The sequence below is a fragment of the Triticum aestivum genome, chromosome 3B (assembly GCF_018294505.1).
Source record: "Triticum aestivum cultivar Chinese Spring chromosome 3B, IWGSC CS RefSeq v2.1, whole genome shotgun sequence".
Lineage (NCBI taxonomy): Eukaryota > Viridiplantae > Streptophyta > Magnoliopsida > Poales > Poaceae > Triticum > Triticum aestivum.
Window position 1 is genome coordinate 487,212,629 of NC_057801.1, and position 19,760 is coordinate 487,232,388.

The following is a 19,760-nucleotide window of genomic DNA, read 5'->3' on the forward strand; positions in this document are numbered from 1 at the left end:
TCTGTTGAGTTTTGTGTTGTGAAGTTTTCAAGTTTTGGGTAAAGATTCGATGGACTATGGAATAGGGAGTGGAAAGAGTCTAAGCTTGGGGATTCCCAAGGCACCCCAAGGTAATATTCAAGGACAACCAAGAGCCTAAGCTTGGGGATGCCCCGGATGGCATCCCCTCTTTCGTCTTCGTCCATCGGTAACTTTACTTGGAGCTATATTTTTATTCACCACATGATATGTGTTTTGCGTGGAGCATCATTTTATTTTGTTAGTATTTGCTTGCTGTTATTTATAATAATGTTTTGCATATTTATTTTCAATAAAGAAGTCAAGGATAGCCTTTACCATGCTTATTTTGCAAGTATACATGTTGCTGTTTCAAAACAGAAAGTTTACCTCTGTTGCAAAAATTCCCTAGAAAAGTCAGAAAATGATAAAATGATGAAACTTTTTGCATATTGATCTATGGTAAATAGTTTAAAGTGTGGTAAATTGGAATAATTTTTGGAGTTAGGGAAGTATTGATACTCTTGCATTCTTTACAGACTGTTCTGTTTTGGCAGATTGCTGTTATGTTTGCATTGTTTGCATATGTTTGCTTGTTTAATGATTCTATTTGAGGATAGGAGTATTAAATATGCAGAGACATTTAGTATGCAATGTTGAATAATGATTTTAATGATTTGCTACAGTAGAGAATGATAAGGTTTTGCATTGGTTTAAACTAACTTATCTCACGAGTTCTTGTTGAGTTTTATGTGGATGAAGTTTTTGAGAAATAGAGAAACCATGATATGGGAGGAATTAAGGAGACACAAAAGTTCAAGCTTGGGGATGCCCAAGGTACCTCAAGATAATATTTCAAGAAGTCTCAAGCATCTAAGCTTGGGGATGCCCCGTTAGGCATCCCACCTTTCTTCAACAACTATCAGTTAGTATCGGTTGAGCCTAATTTTTGCTTCTTCACATGAGTTGTGCTATCCTTGCAATGTCATTTTATTTTGTTTTGCTTGCTGTTTGAATAAAGTACTTAAGATCTGAAATTTTATTTATGAGAGTGAGTCTTCACATAGCTACATAATTATTTAGCTACTCATTGATCTTCACTTATATCTTTTTGGAGTAGTTTGTCATTTACTCGTGTGCTTCACTTATATCCTATGAGTAAATGGTTGAATGAGTTGAATGTCATAAATCTGAAATTATATATGTTTCATATGCTTAACCCGTTGGGAGTAATGACTTCACATCTAAGAAGTAGAGGTAGTAAATTTATTGAAGGTTAGCAAGCATTGTATTGGTCACTTAAATAATTCATGAAAGAATATTGAAGGAAGAGAAATTTCACATATAAATATACTATCTTAGACATCTTCTATGATTGTGAGCCCCATTAATTATTTCCAAACCTGAGCAAATTAGTTGAAGTGGGACAAGGAAGACAACATAATGAGTTATGCTTGGGTATATTTGTATAGAAGTTATATTGTTATAGATCCTCCAACATGTGGTGCTTGCTTTTTAGAATCCTTTGCTAGCCAAAATATCTGTACTAAGCGGGAATACTGCTTGTGCATCCAAATCCTTGAACCAAGTTTCTTCCATGAGTGTCCACCATACCTACCTATATGCGGTATTTACCTGCCGTTCCAAGTAAATTTGCATGTGCCAAACTCTAAACTTCAAATAATAATCTGTTTTGTATGCCCGAATCGCTCATGTAGCGACTAGGGGCTGTCAGTATCTTCCATGCTAGGTGGGTTATTCTCACGATGAGTGGACTCCGCTCATCATTCACGAGAAAAATGGCTGGTAACTGGGATGCCCAGTCCCATGATCAAAAGATCAAAATCAAATCAAAAATAATTGCAAACAAAACTCCCCCAGGATTGATGTTAGTTGGAGGCACCCGTTGTTTCGGGCAAGCCATGGATTGATGATTGTTGGTGGAGGGGGAAGTAAAAACTTTACCATTCTGTTTGGGAACCGCCTATAATGTATGTAGTATGGAAGATATTGGGAACTCTTGGTTGTTATGTTGACAATGAAAGCATACCTCTCAAAATTATTTCATCTCTATTTCAAAATCGAGCTCTGGCACCTCTGCAAATCCCTGCTTCCCTCTGCAAGGGCCTATCTTTTACTTTTATGCAAGAGTCAGTAGTATTCCTTCTCATTCCTACCTACTCTTTAGTTGGCAAGCATCGTGTGTTGGGGAAAGATCTAAGCATATATGGCCATGCAAATATATTTGATCATGAATTATTATTGTTGACAATTATCTATATGATAAGTGAGTTGGGAGGCGAAACACTAAGCCCCTATCTTTCTTTGTGTTTGATGGATGCTATTTGTTCTGAGAATATGCTTTGAGTGGTAGCAATAATGGAAGACTATATAATAGTTGAGTATGTGGAGTTTGCTAAATCAAAGCTCTAACATAGACCCTTCCTGAAAATAAGATGAATTGTAATTGTTTGATGACTGAGAATGAAGTTTGCTAGTTTTCAAGAAAGTTTATGGTCTATGCTTTAACATGTGAATAGCTTGTTACTTGATCTTGAGAAGTTTTATGAGATGAACTACTGTTATGACATATAATCATGCTAGAAAAGGTGATTGGAATTATCATTGATCAAACTTATGCACCTACTAGCATTCACACTTCATAAACTATTTCTTTTATCATTTACCTACTCGAGGACGAGCAGGAATTAAGCTTGGGGATGCTGATACGTCTCCAATGTATCTATAATTTATGAAGCATTCATGCTATTATATTATCTGTTTTGAATGTTTATGGGCTTTACTAAGCACTTTTATATTATTTTTGGGACTAACCTATTAACCGGAGGCCCAGCCCAAATTGCTGTTTTCTTGCCTATTTTAGTGTTTCGAAGAAAAGGAATATCAAACGGAGTCCAAATGGAATGAAACCTTCGGGAGCGTGATTTTTGGAACGAACGTGATCCAGGAGACGTGGAGCTGAAGTCAGGGAAGCTTCGAGGAGGCCACGAGGCAGGGGGGCGCGCCCACCCCCCTGGGCGCACCCTCCACCATCGTGGGCCCCTCGTGGCTCCCCCGACCGACTTCTTTCGCCTATATAAGTCCATATACCCTAAAACCTTCAGAGAACACAATAGATCGGGAGTTCCGCCGCCGCAAGCCTCTGTAGCCACCAAAAACCTCTCGAGAGCCCATTCCGGCACCCTGCCGGAGGGGGAATCCCTCACCGGTGGCCATATTCATCATCCCGACGCTATCCATGACGAGGAGGGAATAGTTCACCCCCGGGGCTAAGGGTATGTACTAGTAGCTATGTGTTTGATCTCTCTCTCTCTCTCGTGTTCTCTCTATGGCACGATCTTGATGTATCGCGAGCTTTGCTATTATAGTTGGATCTTATGATGTTTCTCCCCCTCTACTCTCTTGTAATGAATTGAGTTTTCCCTTGAAGTTATCTTGTCGGATTGAGTCTTTAAGGATTTGAGAATACTTGATGTATGTCTTGTCGTGCTTATCTGTGGTGACAATGGGATATTCGCGTGATCCACTTGATGTATGTTTTGGTGATCAACTTGCGGGTTCCGCCCATGAACCTATGCATAGGGGTTGGCACACGTTTTCGTCTTGACTCTCCGGTAGAAACTTTGGGGCACTCTTTGAAGTACTTTGTGTTGGTTGAATAGATGTATCTGAGATTGTGTGATGCATATCGTATAATCATGCCCACGGAGTCTTGAGGTGACATTGGAGTATCTAGGTGACATTAGGGTTTTGGTTGATTTGTGTCTTAAGGTGTTATTCTAGTATGAACTCTATGATAGATTGAACGGAAAGAATAGCTTCGTGTTATGTTACTACGGACTCTTGAATAGATAGAGCAAAAAGGATAACTTTGAGGTGGTTTCGTACCCTACCATAATCTCTTCGTTTGTTCTCGCTATTAGTGACTTTGGAGTGACTCTTTGTTGCATGTTGAGGGATAGTTATATGATCCAGTTATGTTATTATTGTTGAGAGAACTTGCACTAGTGAAAGTATGAACCCTAGGCCTTGTTTCCTAGCATTGCAATACCGTTTACGCTCACTTTTATCATTAGTTACCTTGCTGTTTTTATATTTTCAGATTACAAAAACCTATATCTACCATCCATATTGCACTTGTATCACCATCTCTTCGCCGAACTAGTGCACCTATACAATTTACCATTGTATTGGGTGTGTTGGGGACACAAGAGACTCTTTGTTATTTGGTTGCAGGGTTGTTTGAGAGAGACCATCTTCATCCTACGCCTCCCACGGATTGATAAACCTTAGGTCATCCACTTGAGGGAAATTTGCTACTGTCCTACAAACCTCTGCACTTGGAGGCCCAACAACGTTTACAAGAAAAAGGTTGTGTAGTAGACATCAGAATGCCATGCAATGACAATGATAGGGACATTTTTGCGGCGGCCACCACGGTTCACAATGAAGATGGAGGTACGGCGAAGTTCTGGGAATCACCCCGTCTCCAAGGCATGAGACCTAAAGATATTGCTCCTAGGATCTTTGAGCTCTCAAAAAAGAAATCTTGCTCAGTCCAAACTACTCTCCTCAACAATTTTTGGGTTAATCAAATTGATACCCATCATGGGATCACCCTTGAGCACCTACAGGAGTTCACCACACTTTGGGAGAAACTATCCTATGTTACTCTCAACAACAGTGTGCAAGATACTATCCACTGGAAGTTCACCTCTCAAGGAGAATACTCGACGTCGACTGCCCATCTGGCGCAGTTTGCGGGACACATGACTAGCATCATGCCTGCTGCTGTATGGAAGGTTTGGGCCCCTCCAAAATTGAAGTTTTTCACTTGGTTGATAATTCAAAATAGAGTATGGACGGCCGATCGATTGCTCCGCCGTGGCTGGCCGAACTGCAACCTTTGCTCGCTTTGCAAGCAAGTCCAGGACGCGGCGGCGCATCTTCTCTTCCAATGTAGGTTCTCCCAGCGTGTTTAGGTTGAGGTTGCTGCGTGGATTGGCCTACATGGTGATGTGGTGAGGAGCTGGAGAGTTGAGGCTTCAGTTCGAGATTGGTGGATTAAAAATGTGATTGAGCGCGGAAACCAGAGAAAGGCGATCGCCTCCTTGTTCATGCTTATGTCTTGGAGATTTGGAAAGAGCGTAACATAAGGGTCTTTCGCAACACTACCGCTACAATGATGATGGTCATCGCGAAGATCAAAGAGGAGGCCCATCTTTGGGCTATGGCAGGTGCCACCCACTTGAGTATTGTAATGATGCGAGAGTAGTTCTTTGTTCCCCGCTTTGCGGCTATTTGTCTAAAACCTTCTTCCTTAATCAACAAAAAGCGCAAATCTTTTGCCTTGTTTCAAAAAAAAAACATTGATGGGAGAGAGAGTGTCTATGCTCTTGATGGTCCAACGCTTCCGCCTTCATTGAAGATGGGTGGTACTATATATGTCCCACTTAAAAATTATCCACTAGATTTTTTGCAAGATGGTTCGAAGCCTTGTCAGGCTTCCCTATGACTCAAACATAAGATAAATATAGCAGTTAAAACTAGTTGAGATCTTTACCTCTTCTTGCTTTGTGGATGGGGAGGAAGGGGTGGGGTGGGTCGACCACGTTTATTGTTCGACTATGAGACTAATATCTGGCCATACATATTGTAAACATTATTCCCTCTAATCACTTGTCATTTACACCAAACCAAATTAGGGGCCAAATTATCCATTTACGAAGCCTACAAGCCAAAATATCATTGGAGAAGATCACCGCCGTCACGTGGTAACTCTGCATCACCTCTAGATGAGCCAGATCCGGTGTGACTTGTCAAGAGGCTCAAGGAAACCTCAACAGGCTCATGAAAGGAGAACGGAAGACGACTCCCCGAAACTGCAGAATTATATTTCTTGTAGACCAACAAACATGCAAACAATATCAAAACTACCCTCGATGTGCTTGCTATTTTATCTGCAAATAAGAGGGGAAAACATTAAGGGAGATTGTTGTAGCATTTAGATTGGTTGAGTGGAATATACCTAGCAAACCACCCCAGTCAAAAGGAAGTTTGAATGAGAGAAACATATGTGAAGTTAATATTCATTCATAACTTAATTTTCTTGTGGAAGGATATGGCTGGTATGTTTTTTTTGACGAAAATGGCAGGCGCTCTGCCTATTCATTAAGATACGGAAAATGAAAATGACAATACAAGAGTGAATGTATATCTCACACGTGTGAGATATAACTTGGCTAGTAAAATACATGTTCACGTGTAAACTCAAAATTTTAATTTATGAGGGACTTGCTCTGCCATTCAGATGGTGGCTGCTAACATTTTACGTCCACATGGTGGGAGCAAGTTTAATGATCATTTTTTAAATATCAAACTTTGCTTGTCTTATATTAAATCTTGTGCAAGCGTTTGCAGTGAGATAGTAGCTTGTTTGATAATAATATATGACCACAAGGGAGAAGCAAAATGATGAACTCGAGAATAAGAGATGTGTCTTACACAAATTTTGTTTCTTCAAGCGTAAGGAGAGTGCATCCCCTGCAATAGTTGAACGTGAATGCTAATAAGTAGATGTAATATAAATTTACTGAAATTTATGGAGCTACTATACTGATGTACCGTAAGTTATCATTATTATTACATTGATCCCATGTAAAGGCATGATGGAGTTACGATGCAAGTTTTAGGTCTCTAGTTCCTATGGGAGGGGATTTGTAGCACGCAGATGCGGGGGCACGCAACCCTTTTTCTTTTGGCTTTTGATTTTCAATCTTTCGTATGTTGTAAATAAAAAGTCTAAATTAAATTTCATTTTGCATATTTGTGTTTCTGGTGACAAGCGCTTTCTAATGAGATCCATTTTGAATACGTTTTGATGAGTTTTTAAAAACATCGTGAAGTTTTAACTTTTGAAACTTGATACGAGCGACTAACAAAAACATAAGTTTCAGAACTTGGGATCGACGCCTTCTGAAACTTGGTACGAACCACCGACAGAATTGGAAGTTTCAAAACATATGACCGATAAAATTGTAAGTTTCAGAAAATAAGACTTAAAAGTTGGTGTGCCCGTGTGCTGAGATCGAACATCTTTGCGGATCGTGAGGCAATCGGGCGGCCAACATGGCGAGGTAGGTGTGTGCCCCGCCCCTACCTGTCACTGTGAGTTTTGTAGTTCCTAAATTGTTCCAACCAAAATATGATTCATTTTGCAAACTTACATTTCTAGGAGTACTATTCATTTGACGAGACTGCTCAAAGGCGACCTTGCAGCGGCGAGTGGACGAGCGGCTCGGCCAGATCTGGTGTGGCTCCTTCCCTTCTCTAGCGCGTTTGGTCTATTGGTGGGAGGTGGTGGCCTGCTGCCACTCCGAACGAGACGGCAGGTGCTCCCAGTTTGTGGTTGTGTTGCAATTTTTTTTTTGAAACAAGGCAAAAGATTTGCCATTTTCATTGATTAAGGGAGAAGGTTTAAGACAAACGACCGCAAAGCGGGAGACAAATATCTACTCTCGCGGCATTACAATATTCAAGTGGGTGGCACCAGCAATAGCCCAAAGATGGGCCTCCTCTTTTATCTTCGCGATGAGCATCATCGTCGTAGCGGCGATGTTACGGAAAACCCTTCCATTACGCTCTTTCCAAATCTCCCAAGACATGATCATGAACAAGGAGGCGATAGCCTTTCTCTTATCTCCACGCTCAACCACATTTTTAATCCACCATGCTCAAACCGAAACCTCATTTCGCCAGCTCCTCACCACATCACCATGTATACCAAGCCATGTTGCAACCTCGATCCATACACGCCGGGAGAACCTGCATTGGAAGAGAAGGTGTGCTGCGGTTTCCTGGACTTGCTTGCAAAGCGGGCAGAGGTTGCAGTTCGGCCATCCACGACGGTGCAATCGATCAGCTGTCCAAACTCTGTTTTGAATTATCAACCAAGCAAAAAAATTGCATTTCGGAGGGGCCCAACCCTTCCAAACAGCAGCAGGCATGATGCTTGTCGTGTGTCCCGCAAACTGCGCCATATAGGCCGTCGACGCCGAGTATTCTCCATGAGACGTGAACTTCCATAGGATAGTATCATGCGCAACATTGTCGAGAGTAACAGAGGATAGCTTTTCCCATAGCAAGGCGAACTCCTGGATATGCTCTATGGTGAGCCCATGATGGGTATCAATCTGACTAACCCAATAATTATTGAGGTGAGCCCATGATGTGTTGCAATTTTGACGAGTGGGTCGGACTCAACAGGGGCGGCAAATCATGAGATGTGCTCTCAGCAGTGGATGTGGTGGTGGTTGGGTTACGGTTGATGGTGGGCCGATATGGGCAGTTGGTGGCAATGTATCTCCGAGTAAAATCCCGTTTCTAGCCTTGGCTGGTTCGAGCAACGACGACACTCGCGCGAACCACTATCTTTCCTGAAAGCTTCGTCGTGGAGTTGTGCTCCTACCTCTCCCCGTGGACTTGGCTCCGGAAGGAAACTTTCAAATCTTATGGATCAGGCTATGGAGGTGTCTTCGCACCTCTCTCCTCCTTGGGGGCATCACCTTGGAGCAGGGTGAGAAGCAAACTATGGATGGCAACTTTAAGTAGAGGGATGATTGTGTAGTGGCGGCGGTCATGCATCGCACATAGCTATTGGGATTGTGAAAAACTGATGGCGACAACACATGAGTGACTTTGATGGTGGTGCTGGTCAAGCACCTGGTCTTGAGCTCCGGGTTGAAAACCTAGGCATTGTTCGGATATGCTCGGACTGGTTATTCATGGTGAAAACTTAGACCTAGCCTTGGGTGGTGGATATGGTGGGTGGTGGTGCTTGAGCATCGTGCCCTTCGCGAAGGCACTACTGTTGACCTCGTTGTCCATGATGTGTCATGAGATGGTTGGTGCGGATATGATCATTGATGTAGTCTGCCGATCAGGGCTCTGATCATTTAAATTTTTCCTCGCCTATTCATAGCTTTGGTCTTATATGACTTTGCTATTTGTCGGCTTGTTTTGTGTGCGTGCGTTGGTGTTAGTTGTGTGCATCCTAACTATATAGATGCCATGTGTATGCTTTTCGTGTTTGTATCCTCTTGATGCTCTATTTTGAGCCAATAAAATTCATCCATTGTAGAAAAAAATAAGAAAGAATGTCGATTAGACTGGAGAAGAGGTTTCTTGTGCTCATTTTAATGAAAATGGAGCCAAGGGAGACCCCTTTGATAAAAGGAAGTTTCTTTTGGAAATGGAGGCAAAATATTTGACTCATCAATTAATTAAGTAGAAGAGAATTGCCTGATTAGTTAATGAAAAATCAGAAGAAAAAACAAATAAGCCACATGCAAACTTTGCAAAAAACGTGAAATCAAGACACAAATGAACCTTGACACCTCTACATCCGAAAAGACCATCTCGGCCAGAGATAACAGAGCCACCAAAACGACAGTGACACGTCAAAACCATGACAACGGGCCAAGAGACTGAAGACCATCCATCAAGCAGCCGCTGACACTTTCCCTAGCGCACTACTTTTCCTGCCTTTGCTCATGAGAGACTTCTCCTTTAGGATGTCGGCACATGGGCAAACACCAACGTTCTTGGTTTCGCCCCTGGTTGGGGCCTCCTCATCAGGAGGCAAGGAATTGCCTTGCTAGATCTAGGAGTAGTCGGATCCAAGCTGGCGAGCAAGACACGATTCTCTTTCGATAAGAGAGAATCGGAATTAGGTGCCAACGCACTTGGCGCAACAATATTGTCAGTCACAAACACTACATACCTGATGGGCACAGGTGACTGAAGGACCGCCACACCCCAAGCGACCTCACTCATTCGGAGTCGGAGGAGGATGGCGGTTGCGCTGCGCTGGCGTGGAAGGGCGGAACACACTAGGGAAAATTCCTCTCTCGCGCGTGTAATATGTGTGTGTGTGTGCGCGCGCCTTGGAGATTTTGAGTTGCTCTATCCTATGATCAGAAGAGCTACTATAGGAACAATTCTTGTCAATTGAAATCCTCCAAAATCCGTATGAAACCCCTTTTTTGTTTGTTCATAAATAGTTTGGATTGCTTACCACATATGTCACGTGGTTTGTATGAGACCCTTTTAGTTGAAAGAGGCCCGTAGCGACCTAACTTATGTACGAATCGATGTTTTTACTGGCTAGGGCTAGCTCCCTACTGTAAGTTTGTTCAAGCATGCCACACTTGAAAAAACAAAAATGTTGGTATCAACTTTGAACATGAAACTGCATACGACTAGCGCGGCACTGACGAGGGAAGCCCTACAGCTGATGGAGGGTTGCTATCATCATATGCCGTCGTCCACTGGTACTGGTCACATCCTGGTTGCCAACCCCATAGGCCATAGCTCCACGTCTGACTTGGTAAGCCGTGTATGAAACTATGAATGCGAAGTTTCGGAGGCCATAGAAAATGAAAATGTTCTACATTGCATATTCAGCTCCTATTTTCTCTTGTTTTAATGTATTTGGAATGGTCAGTCTTGCTGCACGATTTCTACACAAATGTCAGTCGTGACTGAGACGTGCCAGTCGGCCAATAGCAAGCTCACTACAGGTCAACGCATACTACCAGCACGCAAGACTTGGACTAGACTTTGCGACTCGCGGAAAGACCAAGGCGAAGTCGCGCGAGCGGTTCGTCAAGAAAATTTCGAGATCGAGCGCAGAATCTACGCATTAGGCAGTACTGAATGAGCAAATCAGTAGGAGTGCGTAGTACGTACCGCACCGGAGCTTGTTAGCGCCATCGTCGCAGACGCATGAGAAGCCCGTCCCGCCGTGCTCCTCGATGCGCCCGTATCGGCACCGTCCGCCGGATTGCTCGCGTGCGCCGCACCGCTCGGACCGATCATCGTAACGCATCTCGAAGCCACCGCTGAGCACCGCACGGAGCGACGGGTTTGCCGGACGATGCGGGCTCATCAGCACCGGCGTCGTCACCGCCTCCTCGCACCCGTACGCGTGCGCTTTGCCCATGACCCGGTCGTCATCAGGGAGCACGTACCAGGCCATGCTCTGTTCCGGGCAGCCGTCGAGTTTCACGGCGGAGGGCCGGGAGACGCCGGCCTTGCAGCTGTAGAGGAGGGTGAGCCTGGAGTTGGAGGGCGTGAGCTGCAGCGATGAGCGGGGGTCGACGGAGAGGGTGAAGCTGAGCCGCGGGCAGGTCGTGTTCCAGGCGTCCACGTCGGCGAGGGAGACGGTCCGGTTGGCGTAGTCGATGCGCAGGACCCTGTACTGGTGGAACTGGACGTCGAGGATCGGGGCGTTGTCGTTGCAGGAGACGCCGAGGCCCGGGTAGCCGCAGTTGGGGCCGGAGTTAGCGAGCCAGAACGGGTAGGCGATGCTCTGGCCGCCGCAGGTGGCGTTGCTGCAGGAAGCGGCGGGGTGGGCGTCGGCCGTGGCGAAGGGGAGCAAGACGAGGAGGAGGAGGAGCAGATGGTACATGGCGTGGATCGCTGAGGAAGAAGACCGGGACGGTGCCTGTGCCACGGCGATCGATCGAGGGAGTAATAAGGCGGTCGGGCTGGGTGGAATCGATCGGTTGTTCTACTGTGCGTGGAAACTTTTTGGTGTCAAGAGGAGACAACGACCACGAGTCAAGGGAGCAGCTGATCCATTCCACGACCTTTTCCAACTTGAGGGGCGAGGCGAAGCTACCGGGCTGTAGCACCGGAAGGTTAGAACTTTAGCCCACGAGAGCACACCACAGCACCACTTTTTCTTTTTCTTTTTGAGGGAAAGCACCACGTTCACTTGGTCCAGCGCTGCCGAGTCCTGATGCACACCGAGCGAGCGCTGCCATTCGACAGTTCGCCGTACGCGTCGCGAGCGCCGGAACCCTACATCGATGCGCTCGTGTAACTTGCTCTGCCCTGTGTCCAGATTCTCCGTCGATCAACCCCACTGCCCAGCCCCGATCCTCAATATTTAGCCGTATGTTTTATACTTCAGTGGAGCCTGACATTACTTTTACAAAGAATGCTAGAGTACCCGCCTTCTGGGGGGCTTCGCGGGCGAGAGTGCCCTCTGCACTGTCCGTTTCGCGGTGGCGTGCCGCGGGCATCACCGAGGGCTCTCCGTGCCGTTCGATCTGCCTAGACGACGTGTACCCGGGCAACCGACCTCATGGGTCCATGACGGATGGACCGTGGGCGCACGCGGGGCTACCGTCATGGGCTCTTTCGGTCGCGCCCACATGCGGGGTCTCGTGCGCGATGGGCCAGGCGGACCCACCTGGCGATGCCATTTCCTTGCGTCGGCCTGGTTCGGTTGCGCCAGCCAAGCTCGCGCATGCGTCCAACTTTGGGCCTGGGTGTTGCATGCCCGACCTCATGAGCCTTGCTTGTCCGTCTTTCCAGGCGCAGTCCAGTCGTACCCGCACATGCACCCGGCTTGGGATTTGAGCGTTGCATGCCCGGCCAGCAGAAGGTACTGCCACGACAACTATTTTTGCTGCGATGGAACAAGTTTCAGAAAATGTTGTCATGGCATCCACTTTGCATTGACATGACACAGGTTTTGAAATCTATATTTTAAATTGTCATTTGAACTAATCACTCCTTCTAATCCAGGATCCGAAATTAAAAATTAACATTTGCTTTGTGTCCCAATGTTAAACCAAAACTTTGAGCTCAGTACCGGTACTAAAACCGGCTGATCTCAGGTAGGAGGTCCCGAGTTGTGGATCTAGGATCGACGGGTAACAGGAGACAAGGGAGACGATGTTTAACCAGGTTTGAGCCCTCTCGAAGAGGTAAAACCCTACGTCGTGCTTCAGTTATATTGATGTGATGGAGTATCAAGTACAAGATGATCTACCTCAAGATCGTATGTTGTGTTCTAAACCCTAAGGCTGGTAATTGTGATTGTGCCTCTACGAACTAAACCACTTGGCTTATATAGGCAACGGGGGTATCTAGGGTTACATATGGTTGGTTGCCAACTAGGAATAATCATGCCGACAATTAGAGCAGTCCTTGAAGTATACGCCAAGTCTTCGGCGGTGTCCGTCTTGATCATGCCAGGATTCGTAGCTTCTAGAATCCTTCCTTGTGGAGATCATTGGGCCGTAAGCTCGACCCATGGACTATGGGCCACATAGGTTGGCACCCTTAGTCCAAGACACCGTCAGTAGCCCCTGAACTTGTCTTTGAAGCCGAGGACAGAAGTTCCATCCTCGGACCAATGTCTTCGGCTTGGCAGGCGAGTTCCTTCTCTATCAGTTCGAGTTCAGCTCTAGGACCCGCAACATATCTTCGGCCTCCATACATCGGATCAGGTGGCCTTTATTTTACGTAAACCGAGAACTTTCACCAAGGATTTAGCCTTGGGTCCCACCATATGTGGCCCTTATGTTATTAAAACAATTCTTTTTTATCTTTGTGTCGCCTCGGGAATAGGTCCATTTATGGCTAGACGTCGAAGCGTCCCACCTTTCTTGATTTAACTGGTGTTTAGTCCACGGCTTCAACCAAGACCGTACACTTGCTTTCTCGCATCTCATCTCAATTTTTCTCTTTAGAGCTTAGCTCGAGAGCTCCGGCCATGGTGAGCAGCGCGGGCTCATCAACATGCCCCCATGGGCCTCTCAAGGCCAACTGAGGAAGTTGCTCCGTCACCCATCGGTAGCTGGACCGGCTTTCCACCCTAGGTTATCTGCCATCTCTAGATCTTGCTTCCACTCGCCCTGGCTCAATATCCTTGGACGGGCGAGTGCACGCGGACAACCATCCCATTCCACATGGGAAGGAGTGAGTCTTCTTTGTCCCTTTTTGTTGCGAGGTCTTGGGTTCCCCATCCATTCGTTCCTCCGGGGTTTGCTTGGGTTCTACGGGATCCAAGTCCACAATCTAATACCCAACTCCATCCTGCATATCGCGGGATTCGTTGCCCTCTATGAGATGTACCTCGGATGCGAGGCACACTCGGGCTGTGGAGGGAATACTTCTGCTCGATGCCCTCCTCCTGAAATGGGAAACTTCATGAGGTGGCCGGAGCGGAGGTATGCCGCATTGCGGCTACCGGCTATCCACCAGGTAGCCCTAGAAAGGATACCGAGACGTGGGCTGCCTAATTGTTTTATATGGCCGACGTCCCACTTTTCGATCCAGTCCGTTCTAGACTTCCCATCTTCTCCCCTGCGCCCCCAAAAAAGCGCTTCAACTGGTGTCCGAAGAGTTCCTTGCAAAAGGATGACCTTGAGGTGGCTCGTCTTGCTGCTCAAGTGAGGTGCTTGACACATAGTGGGCTGACCATCATCGACGTGATGGCAACGACCATTGCCCGATGAGTCCAACCTCTTCAACAACACATACATCCCCTGTGGAGGTACAACGGGACGGACGACGCCACCCGATCTATCCGGAAAGGCTCCGAGGATCAGGTAGTCATGGCTACTACTCTGGCCGGTATGAACAAGGGGGAGAAGGAGGATTTCGCCAAACAGAAGTTCATGGACGACTTCTCATACTACCACCCCGTCGAAGCGGTGAGTCTTCTTTAAACTATCTCGTCTATCTGGGCAGTGCATTTATATTTCTGAATAGATGTTCAACATATTAGAATAGAGGTGGAAGTGTTGAGTTGAAACAATGAGTTGCCCTGCTCTAGAGCCAGAGACGTACTCTTGCAATGACGACCCCTGCTTCCACGAGGATGTCGAGTTGTCCATTATTTTTGAGGACGAGCTCTATTACCAAGAGAGCCTTGATGGCTCAAAAGTGGCTATCCTTCTTGACCTGTCGGGGGCACTGTTGTCTTCTGCGGTAAGCGCTCCTTCAGCTTCTCTTCGAAAGAGACTCTCTACCCATACTGCCCCAAGCACTCTGACTTCTTCTCCCAAGGCTATCTCTCGAAGTCTCAAAGGACCAATCCGACCACTTCAAGGAGCCAAATGCGCCCCCTAGAGTGTTGCTCCGCAACCGGCCGCCATGGAGACAACACATGTTTCCCCTGCCTCATACAGGTAAGCCTTCTTAATAGAAATTTAAAAATAGTTGTGGTTTTGTGTGTAATCATCCAAGTTTTAATACATGTGACCCGCCCACACCTTGCCATCCGAGGAAGCCGGCGCTATGGGTGCTTTTGCGCTAAGGACGGAAGCCATGCCAGACTCCAGGGATATCCCTGAAGTACCTCAATGGGAGACTTCGGAGGCTTTTTCTGCAGCCAACTCTGAGATCGATAGCGCTATAAATCATCGGCAGAGAAAAACTTCTCTAAGGAATCCAATATTCTCCAGCCAAGAGTTTAACACCCTCACCTCAGTGGGCGCCTACCTTGGCGCTATCCGATCTGGCTTTCAGAATGCGGTAGATGTTTTGTCCAAGGGTCTCAGGTGAAATCCTTGTTCCTAATTACTTTCACAATAAGTTACACATAGTCCCAGTAGCCCTCAGGACGGATCAATGTGTGTTCCTCTAAATGGAAGCATGTCATCTAATCTCAAAGACATCTTTTTAGTATTTTCGAGGACTTCATGCGCATGAAGGTCTACTATGTATGGCAATAGCCCTCAAGACACTCGGGTGAGACATCCAACAAGTGGATCCATAATGGAAGTGATTTTATTTAAGCATGAATCCCAGTAGCCCCTGTCGTGGGAGTAAGTCTGACAATAAGAATAGGGGGTACATAAGAGGAGGCAAGGTCGGTGCGGTTGTACACGCAAGTTTACGAGTTCAGGCCCCTTTCGGAGGAGGTAACATCCCTACGTCTTGGTGCCCGGAGGCTTGTCGACTGGATTATGCGTGGAAGTTATAGGGGGTGCAAACCCTTGTGTCTGAGGAGGGGGGTGGCTTATATAGAGTGCGCCAGGACTCTCACAGCCCTCAGTTACACAGGGTTCAATGTGAGTTAAGACAAAGACGTTACTGGTAACGCCAGCTATTAATGATCTTTATGACTATAGAGTGAATGCCTGACCATTGCCATCCTGGGGTGGCTTTAGATCTTCTGTATTCTGAGTGATTCTTCGTATGGTCGAGTGACTCTATTGTGGTCGAGTGGAATTGGGGTATCCGAGTGGAATCTTCTGTGGAGTGGATTGCACTTCAAGGTGAGTTCAGTCGGTACCCTCTGTTGGACTTTGAATGTCTTTTTCTCTAGGACAGTGTCCTTGGGTAGGGTGTCTAGGTCAGGCCTAAGACCCTACCCTAGGTACATGTCATCGTCATTAGATCCCGAATGGATTAAGGTCCAAGTGAAGAAGGGTTGAAGTTGGTTCCGATTCGATTCCATGCTTCAGAGGCATTTTATAGGAATCTGGAAAGCACAGTGGTATTTTAACCCTGCCTCAGTCGCCTTGATCGATTCTGGTCGTTGAGATCACCGAGTGAATTATGTAGTAAATCTTCGAGTGAATCAGAGTGTGAAATCCTTGACGTGATTGAATGCCCTGCGATTTCCGGATCTCGCGGGATTCAAAATTTCGGAGAAGCGCGCCGGACGGGGTGTGGTGCAGTAAACAGAACGAATCGGATAGGGACTTCTCGATTTTCATGCCGCCTTTTTCACCACGTATCAAGCCAGCCCCTGTGATGGGATGCAATAAGATTGCTCGGGCCCACGGGTCAGCCACTCGGAAGCAGCCCTATAAAAAGCGTCGGGGCCGATGCGAGGCATTGTGCGCTCCATTTGATCCCCTTTCTCTCTTCTTCTCCACCTCGCTTCTCCCTGCTCTCCACGCCTCCGCTTGGCCCTCTTAAGCTCCAACGCAATGGTGAAGGAGAAGACTGCAGCCCTGGAGCATGCAAAGAAGGCGACGGCGGCAACAAAGGGCAAGAAGACGGCGAGGACTTCGTCGTCACGGTCCGGTCTGCCACCTGGTTGGATCCATGGGGACTAGATCCGCTCCATTGTTGTGAAGGAGGACTTGGAGAATCTTGCCCATGATGGCCTGATTGCTCATGGGTCCTGGAGGCTGTCGAGGAATGAATCCAAGCCCTAGCCGCGCGAGGGTGAGTGCATTCTTCTCACCACCCATGTCGAGCGAGGTTTTTCTCTACCCCCACACCCATTCTTTCGAGGCTTTTTGAACTTCTTCGGCGCCCAGATCCAGCACTTTCCTCCCAACACGATCTTGTATCTTGCCGCGTTTGTCTCAATGTGTGAAAACTTCCTGGGATGCCAGCCACACCGGGGTCTCTTCAAACACATATTCACCGTCCGTTCTCAGATGGTGAAGAAAGCTAACCCAGATGACGAAAAGACGCACGTGATCCAGATGTGCGGGGGGTTAGGGATGCAAATGAGAGGTAGGAGTTCTTTTCCTCCCGTGACCTGATACGTCTCCAAGGTATCTATAATTTTTTATTGTTCCATGCTATTATATTATCTATCTTGGATATTTTATATGCATTTATATGCTTTTTATATGATTTTTGGGACTAACCTATTAACATAGAGCCCAGTGCCAGTTTCTGTTTTTTCCTTGTTTTTGAATTTTACAGAAAAGGAATACCAAACGGAGTCCAATTGACCTGCCAATTTACGGTGATTTTTTATGGACTAGAAGAAGCCCCCGAAGCAAAAGAGTTGGATCAGAAGAGTCCCGAGTCATCCACGAGGGTGGAGGGCTCGCCCCCTATCTTGTGGCTGACTCGGAGACCCCCCCCTGACGTGAAACCGACGCCAAAAATTCCTATAAATACAGAACCCCCCGAAAAGAAACCTAGATCGGGAGTTCTGCCGCTGCAAGCCTCTATAGCCACCAAAACCAATCGGGACCCTGTTACAGCACCCTGCCGGAGGGGGGATCCATCACCAGTGGCCATCTTCATCATCCTGGTGCTCTCCATGATGATGAGGGAGTAGTTCACCCTTGGGGCTGAGGGTATGTACGGGTAGCTATGTGTTTGGTCTCTCTCTCTCTCTCTCTCTCTCTCTCATATTCTTGATTTGTCACAATCTTGATGTACCGCGAGCTTTGCTACTATAGTTGGATCTTATGATGTTTCTCCCCCTCTACCTTCTTGTAATGGATTGAGTTTTCCCTTTGATATTATCTTATCTGATCGAGTCTTTAAGGATTTGAGAACACTTGATGTATGTCTTGCATGTGCTTATCTGTGGTGACAATGGGATATTCACATGATCTACTTGATGTATGTTTTGGTGATCAACTTGCAGGTTATGTGACCTTGTGAACTTAGGCATAGGGGTTGGCACACGTTTTCGTCTTGACTCTCCGCTAGAAACTTTGGGGAACTCTTTGAAGTTCTTTGTGTTGATTTGAATAGATGAATCTGAGATTGTGTGATGCATATCGTATAATCAAACCCGTGGATACTTGTGGTGATATTGGAGTATCTAGGTGACATTAGGGTTTTGGTTGATGTGTGTCTTAAGGTGTTATTTTACTACGAACTCTAGGGATGTTTGTGACACTCATAGGAATAGCCTAATGAATTGATCGGAAAGAATAACTTTGAGGTGGTTCGTACCCTACAATAATCTCTTTATTTGTTCTCCGCTATTAGTGACTTTGGAGTGACTCTTTGTTGCACATTGAGGGATTGTTATATGATCTAATTATGTTATCATTGTTGAGAGAACTTGCACCTAGTGAATATTATGAACCCTAGGCCTTATTTCCTAGCATTGAAATATACCGTTTTCGCTCACTTTTACCACTTGCCAGCTTGTTGTTTTATATTTTCAGATAACAAAAACCTATATCTACCATCCATATTACGCTTGTATCACCATCTCTTCGCTGAACTAGTGCACCTATACAATTGTATTGGGTGTGTTGGGGACACAAGAGACTCTTTGTTATTTAGTTGCAGGGTTGTTTGAGAGAGACCATCTTCATCCTACGCCTCCCACGGATTGATAAACATTATGTCATCCACTTGAGGTAAATTTGCTACTCTCCTACAAACCTCTGCACTTGGAGGCCCAACAACGTGTACAAGAAGAAGGTTGTGTAGTAGACATCATGACCTTTCCCGGGCCAGTCAGGGGATGGAAGTCGACTTGGTTCTACTGCAAGGACATTCCGACTCCTGGCCAGTCGACTGGCCTTCCTCCTTTCACCATGGAGAGACTCCGCACCGCTCGTTCACTAGTTGTAGCTCCGGAGGAGAAGGGGGAGGTGCTAATGTTGGTCGATGTCGTTGTTGTGTTGGTTCAAGGTGAAGTGACGGGCATGGATCTATTGGAGGTATTCCTCAGTCAACGCATCCAGCCCTTGCAGGCCCGTGAACAACCCATGTGGATGTACTCGGGTCCAGAGGACACTGCTCAAACCCACCCAGAGGAGGTTGATGAGGAGACGTGGCTCAATGGCTGGGGAGCATTATTGGCAACAAGGATAACCCCACGGGGTCCAGGAGGATTCTGCCATTGGACGCCAACAATGCTCGAGGAGAGGTCAGGCTTGATTGTCCGAGTGTTCTTTCCTTTGTTCTGCGATTGTTCTTGAATCCAACTGATATTTATAACTTGTGTCTTGCAGGTTTTCACCAAGTTGTACTCGACGCTGAATGGAGAGCAATACTAAGAAGGAATTGATAGTGATAGCGAGGGTAGTGAGAATCAGTATGCAGAGGATAGTGAAGGTGAGAGCAAGGACTCGAGCAGCAGCAGCGAAGAAGTTGACTCACCGCCCCGCTCAGATCACCTTTTTAAACAGTCGCAAGATCCTGCAGGGGGACGTGGCAAAGCTGCTGCGTCGAGTGCAAAGATTCCAAAGCGCACTCGGATGTCGACTCCC

General features: G+C 46.4%; 1 protein-coding gene across 2 annotated transcripts; it reads right to left on the reverse strand.

Moving 5' to 3' along the window:
* Positions 1 to 5,416: 5,416 nt before the first annotated feature.
* On the reverse strand, positions 5,417 to 11,658 carry LOC123070524 (LEAF RUST 10 DISEASE-RESISTANCE LOCUS RECEPTOR-LIKE PROTEIN KINASE-like 1.2). 2 transcript variants are annotated; one of them, XM_044493769.1, is made up of 3 exons: positions 10,768 to 11,654; positions 6,523 to 6,561; positions 5,417 to 5,978 (listed from the first exon to the last, which is right to left on the reverse strand). In XM_044493769.1, the coding sequence occupies exons 1-3, from the start codon at positions 11,486 to 11,488 to the stop codon at positions 5,764 to 5,766; spliced, it is 975 nt and encodes a 324-aa protein (XP_044349704.1). In that variant the 5' UTR covers positions 11,489 to 11,654; the 3' UTR covers positions 5,417 to 5,763. The 2 variants fall into 2 exon arrangements, with proteins under 2 accessions (XP_044349704.1, XP_044349705.1); XM_044493770.1 differs by lacking the exon at positions 6,523 to 6,561 and having other exon boundaries at positions 10,768 to 11,658.
* Positions 11,659 to 19,760: the final 8,102 nt, after the last annotated feature.

Bases quoted from the DNA above. Each gene is read 5' to 3' on its own strand.
- LOC123070524 (XM_044493769.1), bottom strand. From the start codon at position 11,488: ATGTACCATCTGCTCCTCCTCCTCCTCGTCTTGCTCCCCTTCGCCACG. The intron at 6,562-10,767 runs GTACGTACTACG...CAACTATTGCAG, and splicing joins CGCTAACAAGCTCCGGTGCG to GGGATGCACTCTCCTTACGC. The intron at 5,979-6,522 runs GTAAGACACATC...TCTTATTTGCAG, and splicing joins CTTGAAGAAACAAAATTTGT to ATAAAATAGCAAGCACATCG.